This window comes from Coregonus clupeaformis, chromosome 27 (assembly GCF_020615455.1).
Source record: "Coregonus clupeaformis isolate EN_2021a chromosome 27, ASM2061545v1, whole genome shotgun sequence".
In the NCBI taxonomy this organism is placed as follows: Eukaryota; Metazoa; Chordata; class Actinopteri; order Salmoniformes; family Salmonidae; genus Coregonus; species Coregonus clupeaformis.
The window spans coordinates 47394524-47419982 of record NC_059218.1 but is presented as its reverse complement, the minus strand read 5'-3'; the positions used below and the strand labels follow the sequence as shown (position 1 = coordinate 47419982).

Genomic DNA, 25459 nt, shown 5'->3' with positions numbered 1-25459 from the left:
AGACGGCCGCTTTACCTTCAAATGCATAGTCGCCCCGCGGCACAGTTCTATGAACGATGAATTGGATGCTAGGTTTTCCCTCGCTACTCCCGGTACCGTGAGGAAGTGTCTGTCCCGGAACTAAGTCCTCTTCGTCACCAGAGAAACCCCTGGAGCCATCCAGAGACACTGTCGTCATCCGAACCCGGGCCCTGTATGTAACCAGTCACTATCCCGCTGTTGGGATGCTAGTCCCATCTGTTCCAACCCTTCACCTCGGTCCCAGTCGCTATCGGTAACTCCAAGCTTCCTCAGGAATGCAACACGTCTTTCCAGGGAGTTTGCTCGCAGTTCGTGGCAATGTGCACACGGACTTGTTCAAGTGACCAAGCCGAGACAAACTACACATAAATCGTGAGTATCTTTCAGAGAAACACTATAACCGCATGACTGGGGGCAACCCGGCTTAGCCATCATCGTCTCGGTCATTTCTTAGCCGTCTTACACATTGTGCAAATTGGAGAATAACTAATTGTTTGTGATTAGGACATTTATGAGAACAAGTACAAACTTCAGCCATGGTATGTTGTACCTAAGTTGACTGACTTAAAAAATGTAGGTGTTATGGATTCATATCCTCTGCCTTATCATGGATTGAGAGTTACCTATCTTTATTTAACACGGTACGTTGACTGAGAACACATTCTCACTTACAGCAACGACCTGTGGAATAGGGGAGATGAATAAACCAATTGGATGCTGGGGATGATTAGGTGGCCATGATAGCCAGATTGGGAATTAAGACAGGACAGGTTAACACCCCTACTCTTACAATAAGATCCAGGGGATCTTTAGTGACCACTGACAGTCAGGACACCAGTTTAACGGCACCCTACACAGGGTAATGTCCCCAAGCACTGCCCTGGGAAATCCAGGGGATCTTTAGTGACCACTGACAGTCAGGACACCAGTTTAACGGCACCCTACACAGGGTAATGTCCCCAAGCACTGCCCTGGGAAATCCAGGGGATCTTTAGTGACCACTGACAGTCAGGACACCAGTTTAACGGCACCCTACACAGGGTAATGTCCCCAAGCACTGCCCTGGGAAATCCTTTTTAGACCAGAGGAAAGAGTGCCTCCTACTGGCCCGCCATTACCATTTCCAGCAGCATCTGGTCTCCCATCCAGGGACCAACCAGAACAAACCCCGCTTAGCTTCAGAGGCAAGCCAGCAGTGGGATGCAGGGTGGTATGCAGGGTGGTATGATGCTGGCCAGAACAGTGAACCAAAATATAAATGCAAAAATGTCAACGATTTTACTGACTTACAGTTTATAGGAAATCAGTCAATTGAAATAAATTCATTAGGCCCTAATCTATGGATTTCACATGACTGGAAATGCAGATATGCATCTGTTGGTCAAAGATACCTTTAAAAAAAAGTAAGGGCATGGATCAGAAAACCAGTCAGGTATCTGGTGTGATCAACATTTGCCTCATGCAGCGCGACACATCTCCTTCTCATAGAGTTGATCAGGCTGTTGATTGTGGCCTGTGGAATGTTGTTCCACTCCTCTTCAAAGGCTGTGGGGGAGTTGCTGGCTATTGGCGGGAACTGGAACACGCTGTCGTACACGTCGATCCAGAGCATCCCAAACATGCTCACTGGGTGACAGCTTCCAGTAATTGTGTACAAGTGGAGGCTGCTGAGGGGAGGACGGCTCATAATAATGGCTGAAACGGAGTGTTTGATGCCATTCCCTTCCACTACGTTTCAGCCATTATTATGAGCCGTCCTCCCCTCAGCAGCCTCCATTGTTGTGTACAGATCCTTGCGACATGGGGCTGTGCATTATCATGCTGAAACATGAGGTGATGGCGGCGGATGAATGGCACGACAATGGGCCTCAGGATCTCGTCACGGTATCTCTGTGCATTCAAATTGCCATAGATAAAATGCAATTGTGTTCATTGTCCGTAGCTTATGCCTGCCAATACCATAACTCCCCCACCACCGTGGGGCTCTCTGTTCACAACGTTGACATCAGAAAACAACACCATACATGCTGTTTGCCATCTGCCCGGTACAGTTGAAACCGGGATTCATGCGTGAAGAGCACACTTCTCCAGCATGCCAGTGTCCATCGAAGGTGAGCATTTGCCCACTGAAGTCGGTTACGACGCCGAACTGCAGTCAGGTCAAGACCCTGGTCAGGACGACAAGCAAGCAGATGAGCTTCCCTGAGACGGTTCCTTCTTCGGTTTTGCAAACCCACAGTTTCATCACTAACAGGGATGTAAACAAATTTGTGCACAAAATGTGAGAGAAATAAGCTTTTTGTGCGTATGGAACATTTCTGGGATCTTTTATTTCAGCTTATGAAACATGGGACCAACACTTTACATGTTGCGTTTATATTGTTGTTCAGGGTAATAAAACACAGAGGGTTTTCTTTAATGGAAGCCTCTCTAATGCAAATTCAGTTGAGTGTGGTGTACCGCAGGGCAGCCGACTAGGGCCATTATTGTTTTCTGTTTTTACTAATGACCTTCCGCTGACCTTGAATAAAGCCTATGTGTCCATGTACATTGACGACTCAACAGTATACACATCAGCTGCAACAGTAAATTAAATAACTGACACCCTTAACATAGAGCTCCAGTCAGTTTTAGCAACTAGCAATATGTTGGTGCTAAATATCTCAAAGCTAAAAGCATAATTTTGGGGACAAATCACTGGCTCAACCCTAAACCTCATCTGGATCTATTATTGAATAACGTGGCTATTGAGCAAGTTGAAGAGACTTAACTATTGGGTGTTACCCTAGATAGCAAGCTATCATGGTCAACACATATAAATGGTCACTAACATTTTAAGAGGTCTGTCCATGATAAGGCGTTGCTCTGCTTTCTTGACATCTCAGTCAACCAGACAGGTCCTACAGGCCCTAGTTTTGTTGCACCTGGACTATTGTCCAGTTGTGTGGTCAGGTGCAGCAAAGAAGGACATTGGCAAATTGCAGTTGGTCCCGAACAGAGCAGCATGTATTGCACTTAGATGTACACAGAGGGTAAATTTCAATGACATGCATGTCAATCTCTCCTGGCTCAACATTGAGGAGAGATTGACTGCATCTTTGTGCGAGGTGTTGAAGGTACTGAACTGTCTGTTCAAGCAGTTGGCACACAGCTCGGACACTCATCGGTACCACACAAGACTTTCAGGTCTTTTCACAGTCCCCAGGTCCAGAACAGAGGCTGGGAAACACACAGTATTAAATAGAGCCACGACTACATGAACTCCCTGCCACCCCAGGTAACTCAAGCTAGCAATAAAATCAGATTAAAAAAACAGATAAAATAACATCTTATGGCACGACCGGGACTGTGAAAAGACACACAGACATTTTTATGCATTTTGTATTGTATTTTGCATTGTATTATGTGTGTGATACGTGGTTGGGATACGACTGTGATATGTGGTTGTCTCGCCTGGCTATCATAACATGAATGCACTAGCTGTGGGTCCCTCTGGATGGGAGCATCTGCTGAATTACTAAATTGTAATGTAGTGCTAAGTATATTTATGTATTTTTTATTTGTTGTGTTGTTTCCTGTTTGGACCCAGGAAGAGCCTGGCCTTTGTATCAACCCACTGCCCTGGACCCCGGTCATATCTTAAACCCTCTAGAGTTTAAGCCCTGTCGCCCCACTACCTCCCGAGTGGCGCAGTGGTCTAAGGCACTGCATCGCAGTGCTAGCTGTGCCACTAGAGATCCTGGTTCGAATCCAGGCTCTGTCGTAGCCGGCCGTGACCGGGAGACCCATGGGGCGGTGCACAATTGGCCCAGGGGAGGGAATAGCCGGCAGGGATATTGGTAGAGCATGGCGTTTGCAATGCCAGGGTTGTGGGTTCGTTTCCCACGGGGGGCCAGTATGAAAAATATATAAATAATGTATGCGCTAACTGTAAGTCGCTCTGGATAAGAGCGTCTGCTAAATGACTAAAATGTAAATGTACCCTGGACCCCGGTCATATCTTTAAGCACCTCACAGCAGTCAGTTTGTTCAGTGTGGTGTGTAGGTGGTCTTCAGTCTCACAACAGTGACCCAGGTCTGATGATGAAAGAGTTAGGTCAGAGTAGTGTGTGAAGGTATTCCTACACCAGTCAGCATAACAGTGTGTACACTCTCAGAAAAAAAGGGTTATTTGCGAAGGAATCGGATTCTACCAAGAACCATTTTGATCAGAAGAACCCTTTTGGAAGACAGGGGTTCTTTGTTAGGCAAAGGATTCTACCTTTAACATCCTAAGAACCGTTTTTGGAAGAAAGGGTTCATTGATGATTCTTTGGAAGGCAAGAAGGGTCCTACAGAGCCTCCCAAGCGGCGCGGCGGTCTAAGGCACTGCATCGCAGTGTTGCGGTGTCACTACAGCCTGGGGTTAAGAAGCGCGGCTTGGCGGGTCATGTTTCGGAGGACGCATGACTCGACCTTCGCCTCTCCCGAGCCCGTTGGGGAGTTGCAGAAATGAGACAAGATCGAAAAAGGGGGTCAAATACAAAAAGGAGAAAAAGGGGGTAAAAAAAATAAAAAAAATAAGAAGGGTTCTACATGGAACCATATATAATATCTCCCAGCATGCTCTATTGCAGGGAGATTTTCAGAATTGTTTGATTTACTGTAATATCTGTGTTTTTGCATGTACATTGATTGGTTGATCAATTTTATGCTACAGGAAGATAAATAACATACAGTTTTCTAAACTAATCCAATCTGTTAGTAGTTGGAGTTATTGCACCCGTTACTGAGATGGCTGTTCCAGTTTAGGTAGTCTCAGTGTTCAATCTTCCTCTCAGTATTTCTTGTGGCTCAGTTAGTAGAGCATGGCGCTTGCAACGCCAGTATTGTGGGTTCGATTTTCACGAGGGACCAATATGAAAATGTGTGCAGTCGCTCTGGATAAGAGTGTCTGTTAAAATTATGTAAATGTTTTCAATCCACCCTTTCCTGGCAGTGATTCTGAATGCAGGTGATTAACAATGCCACTTGGTTGGATATCCTAACTCTGTCTGGATTCCAATAGGAATTACGCGTAATGTGACTTGCAGGCCTGATGAGGCCTGTAAACCAGGAGTTTCCTAACACCACTGGGTATAACTAGGCCCTCAGAGAAAGGCCTTATGATATATTCAATGTATTGTCATAAATAGTTTAATTTTAAAGGCTGGGTTCTAGGAAGAACCTTTAGATGATAAAATGGTTCTAGGAAGAACCTTTAGATGATAAAATGGTTCTAGGAAGAACCTTTAGATGATAAAATGGTTCTTGGTAGAACGCTTCATAGAGGGTTCTAAGTAGAACAGTATACAGGGGGTTCTTTGAAGAACCCTACATAGAGGGTTCTAGATAGAATCCTCTGCAAAGGGTTCTACCCAGCACCAAAAAGGGTTCCCCTACAGATGTAGGATCTTAATTTGAGCCAGTTTGCTACAGCAGGAAAATAATCCTGCAGCAACAGGAAATGTGATTTACTATGTGGATTGTAATTAATGGAAACGTTTGTAGGTGTTGATACATTTTATCGTAAGGGAAAATCAAGTCTGAAATTTAAAAGTGTCATTTACAAACTTCAGAAGCCTTTTAAAATCTCAAATACACCTCAACAGGATGATCAAATTAAGATCCTACATCTATGAAATCCTACATTTGTATGGGGACTAACCGAAGAAACCCCTGTATGGTTCTATTTAGCACTTTTGTTTTCTAAGAGTGCAGAGGTGGGTAGTTGATCCCACACCAGTCACCATAGCAGTGTCTACAGAGTAGTGTGAAGGGGTGTGTAGCTGGTCTCAGTCTCACACCAGCTGGCCAGGTGTGGTCTGTGGTTTTGTCTCCTGGTTCATGAAGGGGTTTATGAAGGTTTTTCATCAAGAGGTTTTTCTGTAACCTTTGTAACACTGTGGTTACTGTGGACATTAGAGCCATTTGTTGTTGCAGTGCTAGCCAGCCAGCCAGCCAGACAGCCAGACAGACAGACAGACAGACAGACAGACAGACAGACAGACAGACAGACAGACATACAGACAGGCAGACAGGCAGACAGACATACTGTTCGGTAAAGCACGCTCATGTGATGAGTAACCTAGCCTGAAAACTGAAGATTTGCCTTAGCTTCCTGAGTTAATGCCTAGGCTTCAGCTCAATGGGCTAGAGGAGAGAATGTCACGGTTCTGTTCCCGGAGTGGGATGGGAACTCTCTCTAGCTCAGAGGAGAGAATGTGACGGTTCTGTTCCGGAGTGGGATGGGAACTCTCTTTAGCTCAGAGGAGAGAATGTGACGGTTCTGTTCCGGAGTGGGATGGGAACTCTCTCTAGCTCAGAGGAGAGAATGTGACGGTTCTGTTCCGGAGTGGGATGGGAACTCTCTCTAGCTCAGAGGAGAGAATGTGACGGTTCTGTTCCGGAGTGGGATGGGAACTCTCTCTAGCTCAGAGGAGAGAATGTCACGGTTCTGTTCCGGAGTGGGATGGGAACTCTCTCTCTCTGTGTTCCAGAATTCCACACCCATGTTTCTGTGCTGGTACAGTACATTACCTATTAACAGTCATGGTTTGTGAATAACATTGACTCAAAACTTTATGTATATCTTTTAGATCTTTATTTGAACAGATTGGATACATTCAATTGCAATCTTAATTATTTCATAATATTTCTGGTAAAAAAAGTATACTATTTACAAATTTAATACAGAACATTTTGGTTTCCGTAATTCACACCAAAGTTTAACCATAAAGACATTTCTGTAACAATGAATATCATACTCTTTGGTAAAAGCTCAATGACTTGAAAACCAAAAACGCATAGCAACATACGACAGAAAGAAAGGTCCAGCTTTGTAAAGGGATACCATTAAACCACACAACATGGGCACAGTAAATCTACGGTAAAAGTGCAAAGACTATTAAGCCTAATTTATATTTCTGACAATAAGTATGACTATAAAATGAATGGGGCCCAAAGGAGCTTTTCATTTAACCATAAAACAAATACAACAGCTCCCCCTTCAGGTGAGGATGTGTTTCATGGGGACATCATGAACACAACCATAACACAACCATTACATAACCATGACTATTCTGATTCTAATTATAACATAACATAACCTTAACATAACCACAATATCCTTCAGGTGAGGATGTCTGTCATGGGGACGTCATGAGCTCTCACAGAGGTATACTTCACTGGAGGGGGAGGAGGCTTGAAGGGGGGAGGCATGTCCATCCTGGAGAGAGAGAGGAGGGAGGGAAAGAGGTGAGGGAGAGAGGGGAGGGGAGGGGAAGGGAGGGAGAGAGGGTAGGGAAGGGAGGGAGGGAGGGGGAGGGAGGGAGGGAGGGAGGGAGGGAGGGAGGGAGGGTGGGAGAGGGAGAGAGGGGGAAAGAGAGAGGGTAGACGAGGGGGAGGGGGAGGGGGAGGGGGGGGGGGAGGAAGAGGAGAGAGGGGGAGGGAGGGAGGGAGAGAGGGGAGAGGGAGGGAGAGAGGGGAGGGAGGGGGGAGGGAGAGAGGGGAGGGAGGGAGAGAGGAGAGAGGCGAGAGGAGAGGGAGGGAGAGGGAGCGAGGGGAGAAGGGAGGGGGGAGGGAGAGGCAGATTGAAAGGCAGGTGGAAAATAACAGAGATTGACTGATTGATGTGACAACCATTTAGAGAAAGAAAGGAGCAGCGGAGCCAGGACAGGAAGCATGCTCACCTTTCCTGGGCGATGAATCGTCTATAGAGGAACCCAACCAGGAGCAGCAGAGCCAGGACAGGAAGCAGCACCCACACTACCATGTACCTCTGACCACTACTGGGACCTGAGAGGAATAATCATGGTATTGTTCTCCTCTATAATCATGATAATGTTCTCTATAATCATGATACTGTTCTCCTCTATAATCATGATATTGTTCTCTATAATCATGATACTGTTCTCCTCTATAATCATGATATTTTGTTCTCTATAATCATGGTATTGTTCTCCTCTATAATCATGATAATGTTCTCCTCTATAATCATGATATTGTTCTCTATAATCATGATATTGTTCTCCTCTATAATTATGATATTGTTCTCTATAATTATGATATTGTTCTCCTCCATAACCATGATATTGTTCTCCTCTATAATCATGATATTGTTCTCTATAATTATGATATTGTTCTCCTCTATAATCATGATATTGTTCTCTATAATTATGATATTGTTCTCTATAATCATGATATTGTTCTCCTCCATAACCATGATATTGTTCTCCTCTATAATTATGATATTGTTCTCCTCTATAATCATGATATTTTTCTCTATAATTATGATATTGTTCTCCTCTATAATCATGATATTGTTCTCTATAATCATGATATTTTTCTCTATAATTATGATATTGTTCTCCTCTATAATCATGATATTGTTCTCTGTAACCATGATATTGTTCTCCTCTATAATCATGATATTGTTCTCCTCTTTAATCATGATATTGTTCTCTATAATCATGATATTGTTCTCCTCTTTAATCATGATATTGTTCTCCTCTTTAATCATGATATTGTTCTCTATAATCATGATATTGTTCTCCTCTTTAATCATGATATTGTTCTCCTCTATAATCATGATATTGTTCTCCTCTTTAATCATGATATTGTTCTCCTCTATAATCATGATATTGTTCTCCTCTTTAATCATGATATTGTTCTCTATAATCATGATATTGTTCTCTATAATCATGATATTGTTCTCCTCTATAATCATGATATTGTTCTCCTCTATAATCATGATATTGTTCTCTATAATCATGATATTGTTCTCCTCATTAATCATTATATTGTTCTCCTCTATAATCATGATATTGTTCTCCTCTATAATAATGATATTGTTCTCCTCTATAATCATGATATTGTTCTCTATAATCATGATATTGTTCTCCTCTATAATCATGACATTGTTCTCCTCTATAATCATGATATTGTTCTCCTCTATAATCATGATAATGTTCTCTATAATCATGATAATGTTCTCCTCTATAATCATGATATTGTTCTCTATAATCATGATACTGTTCTCCTCTATAATCATGATATTTTGTTCTCTATAATCATGGTATTGTTCTCCTCTATAATCATGATAATGTTCTCCTCTATAATCATGATATTGTTCTCTATAATCATGATATTGTTCTCCTCTATAATTATATTGTTCTCTATAATTATGATATTGTTCTCCTCCATAACCATGATATTGTTCTCCTCTATAATCATGATATTGTTCTCTATAATTATGATATTGTTCTCCTCTATAATCATGATATTGTTCTCTATAATTATGATATTGTTCTCTATAATCATGATATTGTTCTCCTCCATAACCATGATATTGTTCTCCTCTATAATTATGATATTGTTCTCCTCTATAATCATGATATTGTTCTCTATAATGATGATATTGTTCTCCTCTATAATCATGATATTGTTCTCCTCTTTAATCATGATATTGTTCTCTATAATCATGATATTGTTCTCTATAATCATGATATTGTTCTCCTCTATAATCATGATATTGTTCTCTATAATCATGATATTGTTCTCCTCTATAATCATGATATTGTTCTCCTCTATAATCATGATATTGTTCTCCTCTATAATCATGATATTGTTCTCTATAATCATGATATTGTTCTCCTCTATAATCATGATATTGTTAACTATAATCATGACATTGTTCTCCTCTATAATCATGATATTGTTCTCCTCTATAATCATGATATTGTTCTCCTCTATAATCATGATATTGTTCTCCTCTTTAATCATGATATTGTTCTCTATAATCATGATATTGTTCTCTATAATCATGATATTGTTCTCCTCTATAATCATGATATTGTTCTCCTCTATAATCATGATATTGTTCTCTATAATCATGATATTGTTCTCCTCTATAATCATGATATTGTTAACTATAATCATGACATTGTTCTCCTCTATAATCATGATATTGTTCTCTATAATCATGATATTGTTAACTATAATCATGACATTGTTCTCCTCTATAATCATGATATTGTTCTCCTCTATAATCATGATATTGTTCTCTATGTTCATGACATTGTTCTCCTCTATAATCATGATATTGTTCTCCTCTATAATCATGATATTGTTCTCTATGTTCATGATATTGTTCTCCTCTATAATCATGATATTGTTCTCCTCTATAATCATGATATTGTTCTCCTCTATAACCATGATATTGTTATCCTCTATAATCATGATATTGTTCTCTATGTTCATGATATTGTAAGGTTTTCTGTTTAAGTGGTCTACATACCAAATAGAATGACCAATGAAACCAATACAAACCAACCATCTCAGGCTGTGATCCTACCTGTCTCAATCATCACTTCAGTGGTGTCATCCACATCATCCCCATGGGAGGCAGTGGAGGTGGTAGCGCCATAGGTCCCCAGGGTGTGGTCTTCCTTCTCCCCAGCTAGGGTGCTCTTCTCTGGGTATAGCATAGTGGACACTGGGCCCCCCTGACCACCACCACTGGAGGTCTCTGCTTCAGACTCGTTCCCCTGCCCGCCATCTGATTGGACGCTCCATGGAGTGGGCTCATCTGATTGGGCCGTGGATGGGACTCTGATTGGACTGTCGGTGGAGCTGTTGACCTCTGACCGCTTTGTTCCCGCCTCTGTGTTGACTGATCGGTGTGTGTTGGAGTTGATTGGCTGGGTGACAGAGGTAGTCATGGTGATACTGGTGTTGACTTCCTGTACGGTAGAGGAGGTGAGGGTGTCTGGTGTGATGCTGAGGTTATCTGTGGGGGTCGCCATCTCGCTTGTTACGTTGGTGCCGGTACCTGTAGGTCCAGTTTCGTTGGTGCCGGTACCTGTAGGTCCAGTTACGCTGGTGCCGGTACCTGTAGGTCCAGTTACGTTGGTGCCGGTACCTGTAGGTCCAGTTACGGTGGTGCCGGTACCTGTAGGTCCAGTTACGGTGGTGCCGGTACCTGTAGGTCCAGTTACGCTGGTGCCGGTACCTGTAGGTCCAGTTACGTTGGTGCCGGTACCTGTAGGTCCAGTTACGGTGGTGCCGGTACCTGTAGGCCAGGTGCTGGTGGTCACAGTGAGAGGAGGAGTGTCTGTGGTAGCAGGACCTGTTATGTGTGAAAGTAATGAGAGACAGAGAGAATCGTCACCATGTCATAATGTCTCTCTGACACTTCAGCAACTACACAGCCCCAGGCTGCATTTGGGTCCGGAATGCCCCTTTAGGGAACCAGTACTCAAACAGTACTCCAACATGTCCAGCAGGGGGAAGTCTATACCCTTTATAGAGCTGACGTTAACGGCGATCAACATCTCAGCGTTCTTCTTCTCTCTCTTTGGAACCTGTAGAAGATGTTCACTAGTCCTCAACGTTATGGAACACTTAGAAATATATTCCATAGAACACACATTCCTCTCCGACGTGGAATTCTATAATAATAACATTGTTGTGTTGGTGATAAATAAATTTAAAAATAAATTTTATCAATTTACAGTCGTGAGGGTATATATTGTTGTATTGGTGACCCAAGCAGAAGCTCACTGTCCTGGTGTTGAATGCACAATATTCTACCAACTGAGAAACATAACAGTGGTAAAGGAATCATGTGAGCTCTTTCATGACATTCCTGCTGTAGCTGTGGTTTAGGGCATTCAGATAGAAATGTAGAATACAGAACAGACATAACTCACTGACATATCAGATAGAAATGTAGAATACAGAACAGACATAACTCACTGACATTTCAGCTGTATTCATGACATTTCTATCTGTAATATTCAGCAGCAACATTGCAGAAGGTGAGCGTGCTGTAGCTGTGGTGAAAAGTGTATGGCATTCAGATTCAGAAATGTATAATGTAGAACAGACATAAATCACTGACTTGTAGAGTAAAAGGAGTCAGCTCTATTCGTGGCTTTTCTATCTGCAACGTTCAGCTACTGAAGGCGACCGTGTTGTAGCTGCTGTTGCTGTGGGCTGGTGGAGAGCAGGAAGCAGGAAGTGTGAATCTCTGTCCCAAATGGCACCCTATTGTCGATACAGCGCACTCCTTTTGACCAGAGCCTTGTGGCACTACAAAAGGAGTGCACTGTAAAGGGGAAAGGGTTCCATTTGGTCCACATGTTTGACATCTGTCTGTCTGAATGTGAAGAGATTTCAGTTTGTCTGTACTGACTCAACTAAACCACAATCAACATCACACAGGATGGAGAGAGAGAGAGAAAGAGAGAGCGAAAGAGAGAGAGAGATAGCGAGACGGAGAGAGAATGACGTGCAGATGTATATGTTTTCAGACAGTGAGATGCAGACAGGTGGTTGTAAAAATTCCCTTGGGTGCGTCTCAATAATGGGGGTAGCGTCCTCTCCTTGCCTCCTCTGCTTATCTCCTCTTCTTGTCTCCTCTCCTTCATCTGCACAGACCCAGAACGACTAAAGACAAAATACCTTTTTACCTTGTCTAATCTCCATTGCTTGAACATGCCAGAATGTTTTCAACTAGTTTTTCAGCCAGAAGAACACTTTTACCTCTTGTTTCCTCCATCTTCTGTCTCTGTTCCTGAGTATCTCTGTTCCTGAGTATCTCTGTTCCTGAGTATCTCTGTTCCTGATTGTCTCTGTTCCTGAGTATCTCTGTTCCTGAGTATCTCTGTTCCTGAGTATCTCTGTTCCTGAGTATCTCTGTTCCTGAGTATCTCTGTTCCTGAGTATCTCTGTTCCTGCGTGTCTCTTGCATGCCTTAGTGCTTATCTCTCACCTGTATCTGACCCTGTGGTGGTCTGCAGCATTGTGATGTTGAACTCCACCCTCCTCACCAGGCCAGTGTTGTTGCCCACGGTGACGGTCAGTGTGTAAACCCCCACCTGAAAATCGCTCACAGACCAAAGCTCCAGAGATCCCCCATCTGAAATCCACTGGTTGTCCTGGGATAAATGAATGATGTTAGCCTGGGTACCAGTCTGTTTCTGCCATCATGTTGTGTTTGGCAGACTAGTATCCAGGCTAGAATGATGTTAGCCTGGGTACCATTCTGTTTGTGCCATCATGCTGTGTTTGGCATCTTGATCCTTGATATAGCTGTATCTGAAGTTGCATTGAGTGTTGTGTTTGGCATGACTGGAAAGGAGTATGGCACTCATAGTGTACAGGTGAGTAACAGTGTACAGGTGAGTAACTGTGTACAGGTGAGTAACAGTGTACAGGTGAGTAACAGTGTACAGGTGAGTAACAGTGTACAGGTGAGTAACTGTGTACAGGTGAGTAACAGTGTACAGGTGAGTAACAGTGTACAGGTGAGTAACTGTGTACAGGTGAGTAACAGTGTACAGGTGAGTAACTGTGTACAGGTGAGTAACTGTGTACAGATGAGTAACTGTGTACAGGTGAGTAACAGTGTACAGGTGAGTAACAGTGTACAGGTGAGTAACTGTGTACAGGTGAGTAACAGTGTACAGGTGAGTAACAGTGTACAGGTGAGTAACTGTGTACAGGTGAGTAACTGTGTACAGGTGAGTAACAGTGTACAGATGAGTAACAGTGTACAGGTGAGTAACAGTGTACAGGTGAGTAACAGTGTACAGGTGAGTAACAGTGTACAGGTGAGTAACAGTGTACAGATGAGTAACTGTGTACAGGTGAGTAACTGTGTACTGGGTGAAACTGTGTATGTAATCTACAGGAACAGAGCAGTGGTCTGATATTGAGTGATTGCTGTCCTACCTTGGTCCAGCTGTAGAGGACGTAGGGGGAGCCGTCTGCAGAGCAGTGAACTGTTACATTCTGACCAGCTTCTACCTCTATGGTCCTGTTGGCATCACACTGTATTTCATCTATACAGGGAGACAATATACATTCTATATTATCTAGGTCTATACAGGGAGACAATATACAATCTATAACATCCAGGTCTATACAGAGAGACAGGCAGTAGTACTAATACATTCAACTATAGTTTTTTATTATTACGTTTAACAATGAATTTGTTTTTAGTCAATGACATAAACACAGTATATTTATTGGGTTGATTCAATTTACTAATTTACTAGTGGTCATAAAATCACAATCATAAAATATCTAAACTTATAGAGTAAAACACAAAGAAAACAAAAGAGAGAGTGTGAGGGGTAGAGAGAGAAGAGAGAGGAAGAGAAGAGAGAGAGAGAGAGAGAGAGAGAGAGAGAGAGAGAGAGAGAGAGAGAGAGAGAGAGAGAGAGAGAGAGAGAGAGAGAGAGAGAGAGAGAGAGGGAGAGAGAGAGAGAGAGAGAGAGAGAGAGGAGAGAGAGAGAGAGAGAGAGAGAGAGAGAGAGAAGAGGGAGAGAAGAGAGAGAGAGAGAGAGAGAGAGAGAGAGAGGGAGAGAGAGAGAGAGAGAGGAAGAGGGAGAGGAGAGAGAGAGAGAGAGAGAGAGAGAGAGGAGAGAGAGAGAGAGAGAGAGAGAGAGAGAGAGAGAGAGAGAGAGAGAGGGAGAGGAAGAGGGAGAGAAGCGAGAGAGAGAGAGAGAGAGAGAGAGAGAGAGAGAGAGAGAGAGAGGGAGAGGGAGAGAAGAGAGAGAGAGACAGCAAGAGAGAGAGAGAGAGAGAGAGAGAGAGAGAGAGAGAGAGAGGAAGAGGGAGAGAAGAGAGAGAGAGACAGAGAGAGAGAGAGAGAGAGAGAGAGAGAGAGAGAGAGAGAGAGGAAGAGGGAGAGAAGAGAGAGAGAGACAGCAAGAGAGAGAGAGAGAGAGAGAGAGAGAGAGCGAGAGAGAGAGAGAAAGTGAGGAAGTGACTAACACGACTAACAATATTGGACTATACTACTATACTTGATGGAACACAAAGCCTTCTCATGACAGCCACCCAGACCAGGAAGTGACTAACACGACTAACAATATTGGACTATACTACTATACTTGATGGAACACAAAGCCTTCTCATGACAGCCACCCAGACCAGGAAGTGACTAACACGACTAACAATATTGGACTATACTACTATACTTGATGGAACACAAAGCCTTCTCATGACAGCCACCCAGACCAGGAAGTGACTAACACGACTAACAACATTGGACTATACTACTATACTTGATGGAACACAAAGCCTTCTCTATCATCCTGGAATATCCAAGGTCAGAGGTCATCTGCCTTTGGCCTAAAGAGCAGGAACCCAGACTTCACCAAAGAAATCAGAAATACAGATCATCCTACAGAAACATGGTATAGAGGAGATGGACCCACTGGTTGTCCTCTAGGTGTGAAACAGGGAAGTGACTCAGGGGTATGTTAATTTGGTATAGAGCAGACCTAAGTCACTTTATTAAATTAATCTAAACAGGAACATTTTACATTTGGCCATAAATTCAAAAGGAAATTATCTCAACAGAGAATAATGTCCTCCTGTGTGCTACCTATATCCCCCCACTAGAATCTTTAATGAACTTTAATGAAGACAGCTTCTCCATCCTAGAGGGGGAGATCAACCATTTCCAGGCCCAGGGACATGTACTAGTCTGTGGTGACCTAAATGCCAGAACTGGACAAGAACCTGACACTTAGCACCAAATATGCCCCCCTAGGCACAACTACGACAACATAACCAACAAAAACGGGTCACATCTCCTGCAGCTCTGTCGCACGCTGGGTCTGTACATAGTCAAGGGTAGGCTTAGAGGGGACTCCTATGGTAGGTACACCTATAGCTCATCTCTTGGCAGTAGTACTGTAGACTACTTTATCACTGACCTCAACCCAGAGTCTCTCAGAGCGTTCACAGTCAGCCCACTGACACCCCTATCAGATCACAGCAAAATCACAGTCTACTTGAACAGAGCAATACTCAATCATGAGGCATCAAAGCCAAAGGAACTGAATAATATTAAGAAATGCTATAGATGGAAGGAAAGTAGTGTTGAAACCTACCAAAAAACAATTAGGAAACAACAAATTCAATCCCTTTTAGACAACTTCCTGGACAAAACGTTCCACTGTAATAGTGAAGGTGTAAACTTGGCAGTAGAAAATCTGAACAGTATATTTGACCTTTCAGCTTCCCTATCAAATCTAAAAATGCCAAGCAGAAAACCTAAGAAAATTAACAACAATGACAAATGGTTTGATGAAGAATGCAAAAACCTAAGAAAGAAATTGAGAAACCTATCCAACCAAAAACATAGAGACCCAGAAAACCTGAGTTTACGCCTTCACTATGGTGAATCACTAAAACAATACAGAAATACACTACGGAAAAAGATGGAACAGCATGTCAGAAATCAGCTCAATGTAATTGAAGAATCCATAGAATCTAACCACTTCTGGGAAAATTGGAACACACTAAACAAACAACAACACGAAGAGCTATCTATCCAAAACGGAGATGTATGGGTAAACCACTTCTCCAATCTTTTTGGCCCTATAACAAAGAACAAACAGCAAAAACATATAAATGATCAAATACAAATCTTAGAATCAACTATTAAAGACTACCAGAACCCACTGGATTCTCCAATTACATTGAATGAACTACAGGACAAAATACAAACCCTCCAACCCAAAAAGGAGTGTGGTGTTGATGGTATCCTAAATGAAATGATAAAATATACAGACCACAAATTCCAATTGGCTTTAACATCATCCTTAGCTCTGGCATCTTCCCCAATATTTGGAACCATGGACTGATCACCCTAATCCACAAAAGTGGAGAAAAATTTGACCCCAATAACAACCGTGGGATATGCGTCAACAGCAACCTTGGGAAAATCCTCTGCATTATCAGCAGACTCTTACATTTCCTCAGTGAAAATAATTTACTGAGCAAATGTCAAATTGGCTTTTTACCAAATTAACGCACGACAGACCACGTATTCACCCTGCACACCCTAATTGACAAACAAACAAACCAAAACAAAGGCAAAGTCTTCTCATGCTTTGTTGATTTCAAAAAAGCTTTTGACTGAATTTGGCATGAGGGTCTGCTATACAAATTGATGGAAAGTGGTGTTGGGGGAAAAACATACAACATTATAAAATCCATGTACACAAACAACAAGTGTGCAGTTAAAATTGGCATAAAACACACACATTTCTTTCCACAGGGCCGTGGGGTGAGACAGGGATGCAGCTCGAGTCCCACCCTCTTTAACATATATCGATATGGATAGAGAAACATTTACTGAATCATTTATACAAACAACACATACACACACCAGCCTGCTGAGCTAAAGCCAAGGCTTCAGGTTTTAGACAAGGTTACTCAACACAGAAGTGTGTTTTACCAAACCACCTTGGTCAGGGGCGGATTGGCCATCTGGCATTTCCATTTTTAGCCAAGTGGGCCTTTCTGAATACATATATTTTTTGGGGCAAAATTATCCTTATCTGGTTATTACTGGGGGCCTCAAGGGAAAAATCGGGCTTGTGTGTTAGAAATGCCAGAGACAATTTCTGGTCCCAGTCCGCCCCTGACCTCGGTTACTTTCATGTCATTGTTTGTCTAATGTCATACAGGTACAGAGTAGAACAGTACAGAGATACTGTACACAGAGATACTGCACACAGCCCATCTGAAATTAGCCCACCCAACTACTTCATCCCCATATTGTTATTTATTTTGCACCCCAGTATCTCTATTTGCACATCATCTCTTGCACATCTATCATTCCAGTGTTAATACTAATTGTAATTATTTTGCACTATGGCCTATTTATTGCCTTACCTCCATAACTTGCTACATTTGCACACCCTGTATATATATTTTCTATTGTATTTTTGACTTTATGTTTTGTTTTACCCCATATGTAACTCTGTTTTGTTGTTTTTATCGCACTGCTTTGCTTTATCTTGGCCAGGTCGCAGTTGTAAATGAGAACTTATTCACAACTGGCTTACCTGGTTAAATAAAGGTGAAATAAAATAAAAAATAAAATAAACACACTACAGAGGATATACTTCAATATACCTTTAACCTTCAGCCGAGTGACTTTCCTGATGGAACCGTTGGGGTAGGTGGTGATATCACAGATGTAACGCCCGCTGTCCCTAGCCTCTAGACCCTTCAGAACCAGAGATGTGCCCATTAGATTGTTCTTTCCATCCCTCGACAGCTCCAGGGTGACGTTAGGCCAGCTGAGGGTTTCACCAAAACTAGGGTTATACACCACCAGCTTGTGGTCCTCTGGCTCTCCTTTCTTCCTCCATTCAACCTGTAACATTTTACATTTTAGTCAAATAGCAGACGCTCTTAACTAGAGCAACTTACAGTTAGTTCATTCATCTTAAGGTAGCTACCTATAATAAATAAAAATACATTTTATTTGATAGACATCTTTCAGGACACTCAAGGACACATTACAGCAATTAAAACCCTTAAAAAAAAGAGAGAAAACACATTTACCTGAGAGATGAGGGGTTGACGTCCCTCCTTCTCTCCTAGTAAACAGGGTAGACTGACGTTCTCACCCACTACAGCGCTCACCCACTCACGGTGGAACACTTCAACTCCATGGACACCTGTCAATCAAATCACACAACAGTTGAAAAAGCTGGCCTCTTTACTCTCTCTCTACTCACAATCAGAAGAAGAAGAGTTCTGATCCAGCCTCACCTTGACTGATGGAGGAGAGAAGAAGAAGACAGACGACAGTTCCCTTCAGAGTTGCAGCCATGTCTGCCTGGTCCCTTCACACTGGGGTTAGAGGAAGAGAGAGAGAGAGCGAGAGAGGGAGGAAGGAAGAGAGAGAGACAAAGAGAAAGAGAAAGAGAGAGAATGAGTGGGAGAGAGAGTGAGCTTCTCAATCTGCTCTCTCTGTCTCGGTCTCTCTCACTCTTTCTCTCACTCTCTTTCTCTCTCTCACACTCTCTCTCTCTCTCTCTCTCTCTCTCTCACACTCTCTCTTTCTCTCGCACGCACGCTCTCTCTCTCTCAATTCAATTCAAATGGGCTTTATTGGCATGGGAAACATGTTTATTTTGCCAAATGAAATAAACAAACAAAAGTGAAATGTAACAAAAACAACCTCAACAAAAAACTGAAATGAACAGTAAACAAACCTCACAAAGGTTTCAAACAGATAGACAGTGTTATATTATCAGCTATGTACAGTGTTTTAGCAATGTGAAAATAGTTGTAGTATGAATAGTAGGGGAAGATACACTATATACGTGGACACCCCTTCAAATGAGTAGATTTGGCTATTTCAGCCACACCCGTCGCTGACAGGTGTATAAAATCGAGCACACCGCCATGCAATCTCCATAGACAAACACTGGCAGTAGAATGGCCGTACTGAAGAGCTCAGTAACTTTCAACGTGGCACCGTCATAGGATGCCACCTTTCCAACAAGTCAGTTCATCAAATTTCTGCCCTGCTAGAGCTGCCCTGGTCAACTGTAAGTGCTGTTATTGTGAAGAGGAAACATCTACATTTTACATTTAATCATTTTTAGCAAGAGTGGAGGCTGTTATAGCAGCAAATGTGGGACCAACTCCATATTAATGCCCAATATTTTGGAATGTAAATAATGTCACCGGAGGAGATGGCTGCTGTTTTTACAGGCTCCTAATCAATTGTGCTACTATTTTGTGTGTTTTTTCACGTTATTTGTAACTTATTTTGTACATAATGTTTCTGCCACCGTCTCTTATGACCGAAAAGAGCTTCTGGATATCAGAACAGTGATTACTCACCTCGAACTGGACAAAAATTTTTTCTTTAACGAGTCAGACGCGAAAGATTTAGTCCAGATACCCGACAAGGCCCAAATCCCTGTCATTCGCATGAAGAGAAGACGCAGGACGTAGGTCCTGGCGCCTTGTCGGAATTCGTCGGCGAGTGGGTAACCCGCCTCTACCATCCGTCCTATTGGCCAACGTGCAATCACTGGAGAATAAACTGGATGAGCTCCGTTCAAAACTATCCTACCAACGGGACATTAAAAAACTGTAATATCTTATGTTTCACCGAGTCGTGGCTGAATGACGACATGGATAACATACAGCTGGCTGGTTTTTCCGTGCATCGGCAGGACAGAACAGCTGCCTCCGGTAAGGCAAGGGGTGGCGGTCTGTGTCTATTTGTCAATAACAGCTGGTGTGCAAAATCAAATATTAAGGAAGTCTCGAGGTTTTGCTCACCTGAGGTAGAGTATCTCATGATAAGCTGCAGACCAAGATATTTTTAATCTTTATTTTTCATAGCTATCTATTTACCACCACAAACCAATGCTGGCACTAAGACCGCACTCAACGAGCTGTATAAAGCCATAAGCAAGCAAGAAAATGCTCATCCAGAGGCGGCGCTCCTAGTGGCCAGGGACATTAATGCAGGTAAACTTAAATCCGTTTTACCTAATTTCTACCAGCATGTTAAATGTGCAACCAGAGAGAAAAAAACTCTAGACCACCTTTACTCCACACACAGAGACACGTACAAAGCTCTCCCTCGCCCTCAATTTGGCAAATCTGACCATAATTATATCTTCCTGATTCCTGCTTAGAAGCAAAAACTAAAGCAGGAAGTACCAGTGACTCGCTAAATACAGAAGTGGTCAGATGAAGCAGATGCTCAGCTACAGGACTGTTTTGCTAGCACAGACTGGAATATGTTCCGGGATTCTTCCGATAGCACTGAGGAGTACACCACATCAGTCACTGGCTTCATCAATAAGTGCATCGATGACGTTATCCCCACAGGAACGTACATACATACCCCAACCAGAAGCCATGGATTACAGGAAACATCCGCACTGAGCTAAAGGGTAGAGCTGCCGCTTTCAAGGAGCGGGACTCTAACCCAGACGCTTATAAGAAATCCCGCTATGCCCTCCGACGAACCATTAAACAGGCAAAGAGTCAGTACAGGACTAAGATTGAATCGTACTACACCAGCTCTGACGATCGTCGGATGTGGCAAGGCTTGAAAACTATTACAGACTACAAAGGGAAGCACAGCCGCAAGCTGCCCAGTGACACAAGCCTACCAGACGAGCTAAACCACTTCTATGCTCGCTTTGAGGCAAGCAACACTGAAGCATGCATGAAAGCATCAGCTGTTCCGGATGACTATGTGATCACACTCTCCATAGCTGATGTGAGTAAGACTTTTAAGCAGGTCAACATTCACAAGGCCCAGGGCCAGACGGATTACCAAGACGTGTACTCCGAGCATGTGCTGACCAACTGGCAAGTGTCTTCACTGACATTTTCAACATGTCCCTGACTTAGTATTTAATACCAACATGTTTCAAGCAGACCACTATAGTCCCTGTGCCCAAGAACACTAAGATAACCTGCCTAAATGACTACCGACCCGTAGCACTCACGTCTGTTGCCATGAAGTGCTTTGAAAGGCTGGTCATGGCTAACATCAACACCGTCATCCCATAAACCCAAGACACACTCCAATTTGCATACCGCCCCAACAGATCCACAGATGATGCAATATATATTGCACTTTACACTGCCCTTTCCCACCTGGACAAGAGGAACACCTACGTGAGAATGCTATTCATTGACTACAGCTCAGCGTTCAACACCACAGTGCCCTCAAAGCTCATCACTAAACTAAGGACCCTGGGACTAAACACCTCCCTCTGCAACTAGATCCTGGACTTCCTGACGGGCCGTCCCCAGGTGGTAAGGGTAGGTAACAACACATCTGCCACACTGATCCTCAACACGGGGGCCCCCTCAGGGGTGCGTGCTCAGTCCCCTTCTGTACTCCCTGTTCACCCATGACTGCATGGCCAGGCAAGACTCCAACACCATCAATAAGTTTGCCGACGACACAACAGTGGTAGGCCTGATCACCGACAACGATGAGACAGCCTATAGGGAGGAGGTCAGAGACCTGGCCGTGTGGTGCCAGGATAACAACCTCTCCCTCAACGTGATCAAGACAAAGGAGATGATTGTGGACTACAGGAAAAAAAGAGGACTGAGCACGCCCCCATTCTCATCGATGGGGCTGTAGTGGAACAGGTTGAGAGCTTCAAGTTCCTTGGTGTCCACATCACCAACAAACTATCATGGTCCAAACACACCAAGACAGTCTTGAAGAGGGCACGACAAAGCCTATTCCCCCTCAGGAGACTGAAAATATTTGGCATGGGTCCTCAGATCCTCAAAAAGTTCTTAAAAAACTGCATTGTTGGTTAAGGGCTTGTAAGTAAGCACATGTGGCAAATTTGATTTGATTTGTAAAAGATCCCAGAAGTGTTCCATACATACAAAAAGCTTATTTCTCTCAGATTTTGGGCACACATTTTTGTCATTTCAAGGGCCTGCCCCAGTTGGTGCACCCCTGGCCAGTCATGTGAAATCCATAGATTAGGGCCTAATTTATTTATTTCAATTGACTGATTTCCTTATATGAACTGTAACTCAGTAAAGTCTTTGAAATTGTCGCATTTCGTGTTTATATTTTTGTTCAGTATATATTTCATTTTCTAGAAACCTAGCTAACATTAGCTACACTTGTGGGGAATTTTTGGTCAACTACTCTATCGCACTTAGGGGTCGGACAACATAAAAACCAATTATATTAATGATGCATGTTGTAAAATGAAACGCCTATATATGTCTTAAATGCTTTATGGATTAAGAACCAATTAAAGGGTTAAAACAGAGCAGAGAGATTTTCTTTAGTGCAAACGCTGTGCTTCTGATAATGGATGGCTCCCTGCAGCTGGTCTGGGTGACAAGTGATGGAGATAGAACTTCTATAGTAGTAACATTACTTTAGTTTTGGTTTCGTTTACCTCGTCATCTTGCTGCTTCTTCCTGAGATTTTTGATTGATGGAACAATCCAGCCAATCGTTAGGAGGTTGTGGTTTTGGCAGAGGGAACTGATTGGTCAGGAGTAAAAGGTCCTGCCCCCCAAAAGCGCAAATCACATTTTCACTTGCAAATATATCTTTCTACAAACTTACAAAACGTTTTACAACCTTACAAATCTCTAGGTAACATGACAACAGTGACAGAACTCAGAGCGTGCGCAGATTCCATGAATGGACTTCAGAAAATAAATTATACTTGCAAATCTTATTGAATGTATTCAAATGTCAAGTTACAAGTTTGCGACCGAAATCTTTCACACATCATGATACAAGCTTGCAAAAATAAACTACACATTTGCGAATCATACTTGCAACCACGAATCTCAATGTGCGACCACGAAATTCAAAATACAAACTCACATAGTTCTGTCATCATTATAATCCCGTACAATCTCAGATAAAGCATCAGAGCGAGCAAAACAGCGCCCCTCTGTCTCAGTATGTGTAGACCATGTATCTGATGCTGTCTGGACCAAAAGAGCATGACATGTCATACTATATTTCACTGCCCTTTGACTCAACTTCCCTGCCTTTCCTTTCTTTGACTCGACCTCCCTGTCTTTCCTGTCTTTGATTCGACCTCCCTGTCTTTCCTGTCTTTGACTCGACCTCCCTGTCTTTGACTCGACCTCCCTGTCTTTCCTGTCTTTGACTCGACCTCCCTGTCTTTCCTGTCTTTGACTCGACCTCCCTGTCTTTCCTGTCTTTGACTCGACCTCCCTGTCTTTCCTGTGTTTGACTCGACCTCCCTGTCTTTCCTGTCTTTGACTCGACCTCCCTGTCTTTCCTGTCTTTGACTCGACCTCCCTGTCTTTCCTGTCTTTGATTCGACCTCCCTGTCTTTCCTGTGTTTGACTCGACCTCCCTGTCTTTGACTCGACCTCCCTGTCTTTCCTGTGTTTGACTCGACCTCCCTGTCTTTCCTTTCTTTGACTCGACCTCCCTGTCTTTCCTGTCTTTGACTCGACCTCCCTGTCTTTGACTCGACCTCCCTGTCTTTGACTCGACCTCCCTATCTTTCCTGTGTTTGACTCGACCTCCCTGTCTTTGTGACCTCCCTGTCTTTGACTCGACCTCCCTGTCTTTCCTGTCTTTGACTCCGACCTCCCTGTCTTTCCTGTCTTTGACTCCGACCTCCCTGTCTTTGACTCGACCTCCCTGTCTTTCCTGTCTTTGACTCGACCTCCCTGTCTTTCCTGTCTTGACTCGACCTCCCTGTCTTTCCTGTCTTTGACTCGACCTCCCTGTCTTTCCTGTCTTTGACTCGACCTCCCTGTCTTTCCTGTCTTTGACTCGACCTCCCTGTCTTTCCTGTGTTTGACTCGACCTCCCTGTCTTTGACTCAACCTCCCTGTCTTTCCTGTGTTTGACTCGACCTCCCTGTCTTTCCTTTCTTTGACTCGACCTCCCTGTCTTTCCTGTCTTTGACTCGACCTCCCTGTCTTTGACTCGACCTCCCTATCTTTCCTGTGTTTGACTCGACCTCCCTGTCTTTGACTCGACCTCCCTGTCTTTGACTCGACCTCCCTGTCTTTCCTGTCTTTGACTCGACCTCCCTGTCTTTCCTGTCTTTGACTCGACCTCCCTGTCTTTCCTGTCTTTGACTCGACCTCCCTGTCTTTCCTGTCTTTGACTCGACCTCCCTGTCTTTGACTCGACCTCCCTGTCTTTCCTGTCTTTGACTCGACCTCCCTGTCTTTCCTGTCTTTGACTCGACCTCCCTGTCTTTCCTGTCTTTGACTCGACCTCCCTGTCTTTCCTGTGTTTGACTCGACCTCCCTGTCTTTGACTCAACCTCCCTGTCTTTCCTGTGTTTGACTCGACCTCCCTGTCTTTCCTTTCTTTGACTCGACCTCCCTGTCTTTCCTGTCTTTGACTCGACCTCCCTGTCTTTGACTCGACCTCCCTATCTTTCCTGTGTTTGACTCGACCTCCCTGTCTTGCCTCCCTGTCTTTGACTCGACCTCCCTGTCTTTCCTGTCTTTGACTCGACCTCCCTGTCTTTCCGCTTTGACTCGACCTCCCTGTCTTTCCTGTCTTTCACTCGACCTCCCTGTCTTTGACTCGACCTCCCTGTCTTTCCTGTCTTTGACTCGACCTCCCTGTCTTTCCTGTCTTTGACTCGACCTCCCTGTCTTTCCTGTCTTTGACTCTACCTCCCTGTCTTTCCTGTGTTTGACTCGACCTCCCTGTCTTTGACTCAACCTCCCTGTCTTTCCTGTCTTTGACTCGACCTCCTGTCTTTCTGTCTTTGACTCGACCTCCCTGTCTTTCCTGTCTTTGACTCGACCTCCCTGTCTTTGACTCGACCTCCCTGTCTTTCCTGTGTTTGACTCGACCTCCCTGTCTTTCCCTGTCTTTGACTCGACCTCCCTGTCTTTCCTGTCTTTGACTCGACCTCCCTGTCTTTGACTCGACCTCCCTGTCTTTCCTGTCTTTGACTCGACCTCCCTGTCTTTGACTCGACCTCCCTGTCTTTCCTGTCTTTGACTCGACCTCCTTGTCTTTCCTGTGTTTGACTCGACCTCCCTGTCTTTCCTGTCTTTGACTCGACCTCCCTGTCTTTCCTGTGTTTGACTCGACCTCCCTGTCTTTC

The 25459-nt window shown here is 43.5% G+C and overlaps 1 protein-coding gene across 2 annotated transcripts; it reads right to left on the bottom strand.

Moving 5' to 3' along the window:
* Nucleotides 1-6701: 6701 nt before the first annotated feature.
* si:ch1073-15f19.2 (T-cell surface protein tactile) lies at nt 6702-18702 on the bottom strand. Of its 2 annotated transcripts, XM_041851508.1 has the most exons (9): nt 18631-18702; nt 18421-18536; nt 17986-18229; nt 13777-13886; nt 12815-12980; nt 11111-11167; nt 10394-10990; nt 7731-7836; nt 6702-7267 (listed from the first exon to the last, which is right to left on the bottom strand). In XM_041851508.1, exons 1-9 carry the CDS (start codon nt 18689-18691, stop codon nt 7171-7173), a joined length of 1554 nt encoding a protein of 517 aa, XP_041707442.1. In that variant the 5' UTR covers nt 18692-18702; the 3' UTR covers nt 6702-7170. The 2 variants fall into 2 exon arrangements, with proteins under 2 accessions (XP_041707442.1, XP_041707441.1); XM_041851507.1 differs by having other exon boundaries at nt 10394-11167.
* Between the last annotated feature and the right edge of the window lie 6757 nt (nt 18703-25459).